At 34.0% G+C, this 12,380-nt stretch overlaps 1 protein-coding gene across 3 annotated transcripts in view; it reads left to right on the plus strand.

Annotated features, from left to right (window-relative positions):
• The window catches only part of LOC110022025, a 54,464-nt gene extending 45,424 nt beyond the window's left edge, over nucleotides 1-9,040 (plus strand). For 2 of the 3 annotated variants that reach the window (XM_020720794.1, XM_020720796.1), the window contains 2 exons: nucleotides 5,457-5,511; nucleotides 8,925-9,040. In XM_020720794.1, the coding sequence (XP_020576453.1) occupies nucleotides 5,457-5,511; nucleotides 8,925-8,926 (57 nt within the window). In that variant the 3' untranslated portion in view covers nucleotides 8,927-9,040. Of the gene's footprint in view, nucleotides 1-5,456; nucleotides 5,792-8,924 lie in introns of those variants that run through there. The other variant, XM_020720793.1, reaches the window with a different exon arrangement.
• The last annotated feature ends 3,340 nt before the right edge of the window (nucleotides 9,041-12,380 follow it).

Below are 12,380 nucleotides of genomic sequence, written 5' to 3' on the forward strand. Positions count from 1 at the left end.
CCAAGGTGTAGTTGAACAAAATGAAATTGGGAATATTTTTGATTTATTGGGATTTTTTAGGAATTTTTGGAATTTTTTGGATTTTGGGTCATGGAGGGGCATCTTGGTAATTTGGTTATTTTTGTCAGTTTTGGCAAATTTTGATGTATTCAAAGTGTTTGATATGAGTTTTGATCAATTTTGGGTATTTTGGCAAAATTTGGGAATTTTAGCCAAATTTGGGTCCCAATGGTAGTTAGGTAATTTGGAGGTGCCTATGGGCAAAAGACCAAGTTAGGCATTTCACATAGAATTGGATAGATATCCATTCTAAATGAACCATGGATTAATGTATTGTGAAGATATGGTGTACCCTAGTTCCAAGTCAACACCCAGGGTCAATCCTAAAGCCAAGTAATCCTATAGGGACTCTTCTTGAATTCTCTCATAATGATCTTACCTACTAAATGCTAGAGGTTAAGGTCAATATGTGGAATTTCAAGTTGAGTAAAAAGAAGAGTTTTGAATTTCTAATGATGAGGGTACCTTTTCTAGTTTTCTAAGACTAGTCAATAGGAAAATCTTATGGCTAGACCTAGGCTACTGAAGAAGTTTCTAGACCTCAACCAAAAGTGAGGTCAACAAGAGCACCAAGTTCCTCCAATATTTTAGCCTTCCGCTTTGGGTCTTCCTTAGCTACCTGCCAACACTTAGGTACAGAGACAAAATCCAAAGATGTTATAAATGCTTCATGTAAAGTGATATGTTAGAGCATGGGACAAATTGGACAATGTCATGTGAGAAACCAAAACGATCAAGAGTATGAGAAACTTTCCAACACTTAGATATAGAAACAATATCCAAAGATATAATAAATGATTCATGTAAAAGTGATATGTTAGAGTATGAGACAAACTGGACAATGTCTTGTGAGAAACCAAAACGATCAGGAGAATGACCTGCATTGCTGCGAGAGGTCCTCCTTAAAGTCGTGGGAGTAGGAAGAGAAGAGGGAGGAATCACATCACCTGTGCAATCAAATTCTGAGGTGGATAGTATAGGTGTCTCAGGAGTCGGGGTAGACATGGATATGGGACTTGTTGGGGCAAGACATGTACTATTCACTCATTCTGCCCTTTCCTCCTTGTATACACCCTAAGCTCCCCTTGAGCTTGAGTCCCACCACTTTCAGGCTCATTTTCCTCATTTTCCTCATTTTCTTGCTCTTTTCAAGTCAATCAAGTCCCACCACTTTCAGGCTCATTTTCCTCATTTTCTTACTCTTTTCAAGTCAATCCTTCTCACACAACGGGACAAGCCATCATTCCCACCTGTACCAATCTCTCACCATCACTACTCTCCCCCAATCACCTTATACTTCCAACATCTGACGAGTCACCAAAGGGTGAGGTTACTTCCAATGTGTAGTATGGTTCAATTCCTAAAGATTACATCCATACTCACAAGCAGCTTTTTCTCTATTTGGCTCCAATAAACATTCCTCTTCTGAGTGGCAAAATAACCTAGAAAAATACACTTCACAGCTCTTGGATTCAGCTTCCCTAAATGGTTTATTATCCTTTACAAAATATACGCATCCAAATATCTTCAGTTGAAGGATCCAACCATTCTCTTCTTTCCACAATTCATAAGGAGATTGTCACTCCAACGTTCTTGAGGTCATTCCGTTGATTAATTAAGGGCTGTCAAAACAACTTGCCCCACAAAAGCTTTGGGACATTCATCGAGATCATCATGCTTATAGCTACCTTTAGAAGGAGTTTATTCTTTTTCTCTGCTACTCCATTTTGTGCCGGTGTATATGGACAATTGTTTTGATGTTGTATCCATTGGGCTGACATGTACTCAAATCTTGTTGGTATACTATGTTCCGTTATCAGACCTTAATGTCTTCACTACTGCACACTATTGAGTCTGAATCACCTTGTGAAAGCCTTTAAAGCAGGTAAACACATCTTTTTTTTCTTTATCAATCATAATCAAGTAACACGAGAAAAACAATCAATAAAAGTCACAAAATCTTTGTAGTCATTTATTGAAGTTGTAGAGTAATGTCCTCATACATATGAGCGCACCAAATAAAAAATAGAAGAAATCCCATAACCAAAACTAACATTAGAGTTCCTAGTGTGCTTGACAAACTCACAGACATCACACATAAATTTTCGTTTATTTTCCTTTTCATACAAAGAAGAATACAAACAACTCAATAGACTAAATGAAGAGTATCTTATGCACTTGTGATGCAGCAGCAACACATCCTTTAACTCTTTCCCGATCCTCCTACTCCAACACTCTCTACCATGGATGTCAAGGCTGAGTCCACCTCCTCTTTATCCAAGTCCCAGAGTCTACTATGACATGTACCAGTCCCAAGTCTCCGGCCAGTCCCCATTCTTTGAAAGATCACCTTAGGAATATAAAATAAAACAACACATTTTAGTTGGAATATAATGACACTAATGGATAAAATGTTTACTTGAAAGGAGGGAGCATGCAAAACATTGGACTTAATCTTAGAATTAGTACATCTCATTGTACCCTTACCAACCATAGACTGTGTTCTACCATTAGTGGTCTGATTTCTTTCTGAAAATGCTAGATGAGTATATGAAGAGAACTTACTTGCAACACCTGTCACATGTCGAGATGCACCAGAGTCGACTATCCATTCTAGTATCTTGCAGCGGATATAGAGGCAACAACATGTGTATCACGAGTATCTTTGGTTGAGTAAGCATAAGTGACAATATTCCTCTTAGATGATGATAAGTTGGATGCATCCTCAGTCACATCATCTGCCGCTCTCTGCTACCTCTTCAACATATTTAAGAGCTCCTAATCCTCATCCCTAAAAACCATTCGTCTCTCCCTCATTCTCTGCTACGATCATATTCGTTCGGTGGCATCATCTTACACCCCTTTTGCCCAATGATTACGACCACAGACTCTAGATTGTCCAAGTTCACCCGTCTCTCTCTCTTTGGGTGGTTTTGGACAAGTCTTGCTTTGGTATCTCACTTCTCCACTATTATAGCACCTGCGGGTCGCCCCCTGGACACCTGTCATATATGAGCTCGAGACAGTCAGAAATGATTGTGTATCTGGAAGTCCATTTGACTCTGAGTGTAGTCTCATGCGACTCTCCTCCTGTAACATCACGACGATGGCCTCATCTAGTGAAGAAATCGTTTCTTGAGCTAGGAGGACCGATCTCCTCTGATCAAAGGCCCAGTTAAGATAAGTTAGAAACTGTGTAGTCTTCATTTGTGCAAAGATCTTCCCTTTTTTGCTTCCCGATTAAAAAGGGAAGCTAAAAAGGGAAGATCTTTGCACAAGTGAGATGTGATCAAGATCTTGCCACAGCCGCTTCGGTTCTATGGTGTACTCCCAGATTGATCTATCACCCTGTACCATTACCTTTATGTCATGCTGTATCTAGAATACCGTCATGTTATTCTTAGTCCCGGCTTAAGTCTTCTTCAATTTTGCTCAGATGTAATTCACCCATCGAACGCCATCCACAGATGTGGAAATCGATGAAACTATTAAGTTGAGTAGTTAAGTATACATCAATGCATGTGTGGTCCTCCACTCATCTCTTACAGCACTGCCACTCTTTAACTCGACCCCCGTCAGACATCATTCTAGTCTATTCCCTACTACAACAGTCTCGATCCGACGCGACCAACTTTGATAAGTGGCCTGTCCATCGAGCTTCAGATCCACAGGAGGGAGATTTAGTTTCACCTGCGTCGGAGCACATGTTAAGGTAGTGGCTCTCACCGTGATGCAAGCTCCTTGTATGAGCTAGCCAATACTTCAAAATTTTAGGGTCTATCTTCCCCAGAAGTTTCAATCATTTACCTCCGATATTTCTGTCTCTTAACATCTTTAATCACAAGAATTTAATTCTAGGTCTTCTATCTGCAAGTTCGTGTGATCAGCTTTGGCCTAGCCCACGTAGCCGCAATCCCTCTGTCCCGCACACAAAACCACAACTGCTTTGATCCTTCGCCTTCCTGTCACTAAATGTAACTCCATAAACAAAGCCCAGCTTCGCTGCCTTCCTCACTCCCAAGCCCGCAAACAATACTGCAACAGCGTTACCTCCCTATGTCGTGATTCCACACACCTTCTCAACAAAGCCTAAGCCTCTGTTAGCTTTAGCTCGAGACAATTTCACGAGGACCAAGCAGAAAAAACAAGAGTTTCGAGTCTCTTCACGCCGATCTGTGTCCATGTACGTCGATCTTGACTGGATCGTGTGATTCGCCGCTACTTCATGAGGATCATGACCGAAGAAGAGAGAAATAGGAGCGGCGGGAGTTTCGAGTCTCTCTGCGCCAATCCCGACTCCCGACTGATCGGTCGAGGAGAGGCAGTTAGGGCTCTGATACCATAAAGATTTATTGGTCTGACAAACTTACTCATTTCATTAATGGTTTGGGCTAATATAGAGCCTTACAATATTTACAACTAAATCCTTAGACTTGTTCTATTTACAACTAGGAGGCTACATTATATACAAATCTCAACGGAATTAGACCAGATAAAATATTTGGCAGGCATTGAAGTCACGTGTGTTCGTCATGGAATTTTATTTCACAACAAAAATACATAATAAATGTTTCACAATTATAGGTAAGTTGGGATGTAAAATTTTTTAGAGTTTCCATGAAATTCAATCATAAACTTGGAGATGCTTTAAAAGCATAAAAGTAGAGAATATCTCTTATCAAATAATTATGGAAAAGCTAATCTGTTTTTCACATGTTAAATTTGTTATTCATTATGCTATCGGTATGACGAGTCAAGTCATGTTCAATCTTGATGTGGATTATACTATCAATATATAGAAATCTGGAATATTTTGAAAGAGCTATGAGGAAGAGAATTCTATTTAAAAAAGGGTGACATTTGAATCTTGATGCATACAAAAATATAGATGATGCAAGTTTTATGGCTGACAAGAGGTTAAGTTCAATATATTTCATATTTTTAGGATACAAAATCATTAATTGGAGAAGTACAAGAAAAATGGGATAAGAACATCTAACGCAGAAGTAGAATATAAAATCAGGGAAGTTTTACACGCATACCACTCAATTCTTATGTATTTACATATCAAAGACCTAATCTTCAATTTTTTCTTAAATGCCATCTTACATATGCATGAAAGTATGTATTTCACTTTTTAAAAGTTAAAATGATGGTATTTATGATGTGGTATAAAAGATTTGGGTGGTACAAACTTAAAAAGTGAAGACTAGTTGCTATATTTGTAAATACATAGGAATTTGGTGGAATTGTTAATTTTATTGCTTAATTTTACGTAAAATAAATTCTTCTACGTAAACTTCTAATACTTTCTTTTCTGAAGCTTTCCTTAAAAAGTTTCTCTTTGCTGTTTAAACTGGCATTTTGTATATATAAATTCCTTTTATCTGTTGCAGAAGGCAATAATAGAAAGAATGGGATCTGAAGGTTACCTGATTGGCAACATTCCCTGTAAGTAAACAGTTAGCGTTAAACAAACAAGGTGTTCCAAGGTCATTTTACTTGGAGATTTTCCTTGGTTCAGAGTTTAATCCTGATGTCAGTCTTGAGTTTTTATAAATAATGTTTTTTATTCATTTCGGGGGTAAAAATGACATAATGGAATTTGAGAAGGGTTTAAGGAGAAGAAAGTTGAATTTTATTTTCATCCAACAAACAAGATGATGAATCTTATAAATGCTTTTTTCCTTAGTAATTCTCCTGACCAAATGGGTAATAAAATCATATGGTCCCAGCAGCTTGATTGCTCTTACCTTGACAATTTTTTATTTCTGTAAATTGCTCTTGTTTTTTTTTATATTAAACATCAAAGCTATCTTTATGTCTGAAAATTGTATCCCTTTAACTTGAATGACCTCTTTTGCAACAATTGTTGTTCATTGTTTTTCTTTACTTTTATCATTCCTAGTATGGAGTTTAAGATGGAGCCTTAAACAATTTAGGTATCTATGTTTATTAAATTTGTAGTGGGAATAATAAGGTTTGGGAAAATTTACATACATACCGTCCTATTCCTATGTATTTACATGTCTAGCACTAAACTTTTAATTTTTTACATAGATGCACTGCATGTATGCATGAAAATATGTATTTCACTTTTTAAAAGTTAATATGGTGATATTTTTGATGTAATATGAAAGATTTGGTTGGGATAAATGTAAAAAGTAAAGTTTAATACGTAGAAATTGCGTGGTATGTATATAAACGACCGTATGGTTTGTTATAAACTTTTGGTCGCCTTTTGGCTCTTTGTCCTCTCTGTCTTTTCTTTGTTCTTTCAAGCTTGTATATGCGATATCTATTCTTAAAAGTGCAATTAATTTTAGACTAGCCAGGTGCCTCTTTGAGTGTTTTGATTAGGAAGAACTTCAATTACTATCATATTCATTCATTTAAATCCATATGTCATAAAAATAGACATTCCTTTAAGTGATAAATTTTGAGAAAATGCGTGCATTATGAATTCGTTTGCATTCTCTTCAACGAACTGTTCATATTTCTGTCTAAAAAATTTACACCAGATTCTATCTCCCCTTTTGTGGCCATTTGATTAGAATTAAGGGTCTCTTTGGGGAAGCTACATCTAGGGGTGTGCTTTCGGTTTTTTCGGATTTATTGATTTTAAAATTTGGCTAACCAATCCAAACCGAAATCCAAAAATCAAACTACCGAACCAAATATTATTTTGCTAAAAACCAAATCATTCAAACCAAAATTTAAGTTGGTTTGAATGGTTCGGTTTTTTGATAAACCAAAATATATGTATTTGATATTGAAAAAATAAAAAAAAGCACAGAAAAGTAATGACATAGTTACAACAGGTGATTTTCAATTGATAAAAATAATTTGATTACAAATATAGCTTATATACAATGGGGTACGGTACAACAATGAATCGTAAAGTCATAAAAAAAAAAAATATAACAAAGCTTTAAAAAAAATGCATAAATAGCTTACATGGCTCATTAATTTACTAACAATATAAGAAAGCTACACATAATTTTAAGCACTCTAACATTTGTTTTATTCTATAACTAATGTTCTCTGAGAATTGTCAAGAGCTTTCTCTCTAACATGTTTGCTTGCCTTTATGCCTTTTGGTGGAGCTTCATGAATATCACATCTAACTTCGTCTTTTGAGGCACTAACTTTCATTCATTGTTTGTTTTTCTGCTATACAACTGCCTTAATGAAAAGAGACGAAATGCACCAAAGGAAATCAAAAGCTAAAAAGAAGATCTATCTAGGGGGATAAAGAGAGCTTAGACTATACAACAACCTCAATGAAATGCTCTATCTAAGCAATACCGAATTCTGAAATAAATAGAGCTCTAGCAAGTCGAAGGCTTAAGACCAATACTTAAATGTCCAAACAAATATATCCGAGCATCATTCGTGTAGCTACGCTGATTGAGCACATTGATATTGCTGTAGATATCATCATTGCTCTCCAAAATGGCAAGAGGAAGAATGAGATTAGTGTAATTCCATCAAGTACATAAAAATGTCCGGTTGAATTCCAAATCCAAATGTCGATGTCCGTAAGTAGCTCAAAAACCATTGCCACATGCTAACCAACAGAGGAACAATACAATTTTGAAAAGAAGGCTATCAAAACCAACAACATTAATTTTATCCAAATAAGAAAAAAAGGCTATTAAAACCGCTCAGAAAAGAATAAGTGCACTATTCTAGAAACCTTCAAGAATAAATACACATTGTTCTAATCCCAGCATTTTCTCCAAAGCTTGCAATAAGAATGCATAAATGATACTCATTATAGATAGATACTCATAATATGTACGTATTTCAGTGCATCTGCCAAAATTTAATATAATATACTAGTGTTCCTCATAATTGTAGTATTTCACTGTATGTACATATTATGCACTGCTATAAAAGAGATTTCTGTAGGGGTTATTACAAGCACAGAAGCACCGTACATACTAGTATTTCAAAGATAAAGATTTTGGGAGGCTTATATACTAGTGTTGAGACATATATACTAGTGTTTCATACTTCTGTAGAGCTTATATAACTAGTGTTGGTCAGAAGTATTTCAAGGATAAAAATTTGTGGAGGTTATTACTTCTGAGACTTAACATACTTCTGTAAGTATATAAAAGAGACTTCATAATGTGTATATAATATGCAGTGATATACTAGTGTTGCTCAAATAAGTATGTCAAGGATAAAAATTTAGGGCCCGTTTGGGGCAGCTTATAAGTGCAGTCGGTGTTTTCAAAACGCCGCCTCTCCTTTTGGAAAACACATTTCGGCAGCTTATCTGAAAATGTGGTTGGGTTTTTACCCTAAACGCTGGCCGTGAGTCGAACCCTGAGAGCCACTTTTCAGGTTAAACTGTTTATCTTGATAAGCAGAAGCAAACACACCCTTAGAGTTTATTACAAACACGGAAGCACTGCCACCCTATATTTATAAGTATGTATGTTTTTGCATTCAAAGGAAAGAAAATGAAGGGATTCAATCAAAATCTAATTAAATAGAATAAAATCTTCCAGCCTCCCAAACAATCAATACCTTACCAAAGTGTTGAATTTTTGCAATCTTCGATAAATTTATAATAGATAATAAAGAAGTGGAGTTAGCATTAATTTCCAAATATAAAATGATCATACCCTGTTGCTTTACCTGCAGCATTTCCTGCTAGTGTCTATTCTTTTTTTACTTGTAGGACCATACCCTGTAGCTTTCCTTGCATATGTTCTTCTTTTTTACCTGTGGCCATACATTGCAGCTTTTCCTGCAGGTGCTTCTTTTTCTTTGTAGCAATATCCTTTAGGTTGTCTACTTCCCCGCAACATTATTTGTAGAAATCTTATGCCTACCTATTGATATTGCAGAAACTGCAGTCAAAGACAACCACAATCAATTAAAAGTATCTCTAAATGCTCTTGAGGTTGATTACCAAGTACGAGATGAAAATATCAATTTCTATCTCACCAAAGATCTTCCTTGCTTATTGTTTGATGATTTTAAATCTAAGTTGAACATGATTGACATCTATGTTTCAACTCGAAGGGGTGTGTTCGAAGTTATGAGGATTGAATTTATTTCCTTTTTTATTTTATGTTTTTCTTTTATCTCCCAGTAATTATTAGGAATTGACTAATTAGATATATATGTGTTATATCTTTCTTTTCCAGATATTTTCTTTTTCTTGTCTTTCATATTATGAGAATCATGTAAAAAGTATTTGTACATCACTTTCATTTTAATAAAATAATTCTACTTAATTCTGAAAAATCAACTCATATAAATATATAAGAATTGAGTGGTATGTATGTAAATATTTCTATTTTTTCAGATAATTTAAGCTGTACCAAGCAAATGCTACACATCAAGAGAGGAATTCGAAATGAATTGAACATGACCATGCTATTTAAACATAATTTTGAATATGAGCTATTTTAAAAATAAAAAATGAATAAAATATAAATTAATAAAATATATTAATAGTAAATAAATTTAATCAATTAAGTGGTCTCTATCTAAATCTTCATATTTTAAAATTAATATAATATATTCATTAATTTTAAATTATATTTTAAAAAAAGGGGCATTTACATGCATAACCCACAATTCTTATTTATTTAGATATCCTACACCTAAATTTGTATATTTACACATATAACATTCAAATCTATACTATCACATATAAATGATATTATTATAATTTTTAAAAGTGAATTTTATTTTAATGCAACGGTTTAAAATACCAAAATGTTATATATGTAAATATGAAAGTTTAGATGTGAGATATGTGATTATATAGGAATTTGTGTGTTATGCAAGTAAAATTTTCTTTGACAGTTTGTATTTATTTTAGGGAAATTTACATGTCCAGCAGACAATTCTTTATGTATTCTCTACATGCAAATCACTCGAGGTGTTTTAAATTTATGCATGAAGATTGTTGGATCCGAATTTGTCTCGTGGATTACACCCAATAAGTAGAACGTAAACGAGAGAAAGAAAGAGAAAGAATGGACTGTAATTTAAAACGAGTGAATTGGCCTTTCGGCCTTTTGATTAAGATTGTGTACCCTCTGTTCTCAGAAAAAAATATTACATATCGATGACCTGCATACAGATTAGATGCAGATGATAATATTGGAGGTGTTATTGGTAGTATTGTGATGTTATTTTGTTATTTAACAAAATAACACCACAATACTGCTAATAATACCTATATACTACCATCCACACATAAAACTGCATCAGGACTGTTGATGTAATATTTTATCATATTCTCAGGGTAACCTGCTTATAGACAAAATCTTTGAGAACTCTATTTCAATAAAGACTGCAGATGGTATTACATGTATATGGTTTGTTGGGAGCTAGAGATATCTTAGAATCTTTGACTTAGTGATCTGGTCGGTAGGGATGAGACAGTAGATTTTTTTGACGGTCTATTTTAATAGGACCGTTTGATCGACTGATGACTCGGTTGTAGGTCGGACGCCATAATGACATTGGTCGATCACCCTGATGACGTTGACAGTTGATTCACTTTATAAAAAAACTGCAGACCAATTTAGCTCTCAATGGGTTCTCTGACTCCTTGATTTAATTTCTTTTGGTTGACGACTATTATCAAAACTTTGTGTGGCTCGTTAGATTTATTTCCTTTTCTATTTTATGTTTTTCTTTTATCTCCTAGTAATTATTAGGAATTGACTAATTAGATATATATGTGTTATATCTTTCTTTTCCAGATATTTTCTTTTTCTTGTCTTTCATATTATGAGAATCATGTAAAAAGTATTTGTACATCACTTTCATTTTAATAAAATAATTCTACTTAATTCTGAAAAATCAACTCATATAAATATATAAGAATTGAGTGGTATGTATGTAAATATTTCTATTTTTTCAGATAATTTAAGCTGTACCAAGTAAATGCTACACATCAAGAGAGGAATTCGAAATGAATTGAACATGACCATGCTATTTAAACATAATTTTGAATATGAGCTATTTTAAAAATAAAAAATGAATAAAATATAAATTAATAAAATATATTAATAGTAAATAAATTTAATCAATTAAGTGGTCTCTATCTAAATCTTCATATTTTAAAATTAATATAATATATTCATTAATTTTAAATTATATTTTAAAAAAAGGGGCATTTACATGCATAACCCACAATTCTTATTTATTTAGATATCCTGCACCTAAATTTTTATATTTACACATATAACATCAAATCTATACTATCACATATAAATGATATTATTATAATTTTTAAAAGTGAATTTTATTTTAATGCAACGGTTTAAAATACCAAAATGTTATATATGTAAATATGAAAGTTTAGATGTGAGATATGTGATTATATAGGAATTTGTGTGTTATGCAAGTAAAATTTTCTTTGACAGTTTGTATTTATTTTAGGGAAATTTACATGTCCAGCAGACAATTCTTTATGTATTCTCTACATGCAAATCACTCGAGGTGTTTTAAATTTATGCATGAAGATTGTTGGATCCGAATTTGTCTCGTGGATTACACCCAATAAGTAGAACGTAAACGAGAGAAAGAAAGAGAAAGAATGGACTGTAATTTAAAACGAGTGAATTGGCCTTTCGGCCTTTTGATTAAGATTGTGTACCCTCTGTTCTCAGAAAAAAATATTACATATCGATGACCTGCATACAGATTAGATGCAGATGATAATATTGGAGGTGTTATTGGTAGTATTGTGATGTTATTTTGTTATTTAACAAAATAACACCACAATACTGCTAATAATACCTATATACTACCATCCACACATAAAACTGCATCAGGACTGTTGATGTAATATTTTATCATATTCTCAGGGTAACCTGCTTATAGACAAAATCTTTGAGAACTCTATTTCAATAAAGACTGCAGATGGTATTACATGTATATGGTTTGTTGGGAGCTAGAGATATCTTAGAATCTTTGACTTAGTGATCTGGTCGGTAGGGATGAGACAGTAGATTTTTTTGACGGTCTATTTTAATAGGACCGTTTGATCGACTGATGACTCGGTTGTAGGTCGGACGCCATAATGACATTGGTCGATCACCCTGATGACGTTGACAGTTGATTCACTTTATAAAAAAACTGCAGACCAATTTAGCTCTCAATGGGTTCTCTGACTCCTTGATTTAATTTCTTTTGGTTGACGACTATTATCAAAACTTTGTGTGGCTCAGGGGGCTTTATATTGTCCTGTCATGTCCTATGAGATTCATGTTGACAATTTTTTTGTAGGCAAAATTATAAAAAAAGTGATAATAATGTTATTTTTGATGTGATAT

This window comes from Phalaenopsis equestris, unplaced genomic scaffold (assembly GCF_001263595.1).
Source record: "Phalaenopsis equestris unplaced genomic scaffold, ASM126359v1 Scaffold000163, whole genome shotgun sequence".
Taxonomy (NCBI): Eukaryota; Viridiplantae; Streptophyta; class Magnoliopsida; order Asparagales; family Orchidaceae; genus Phalaenopsis; species Phalaenopsis equestris.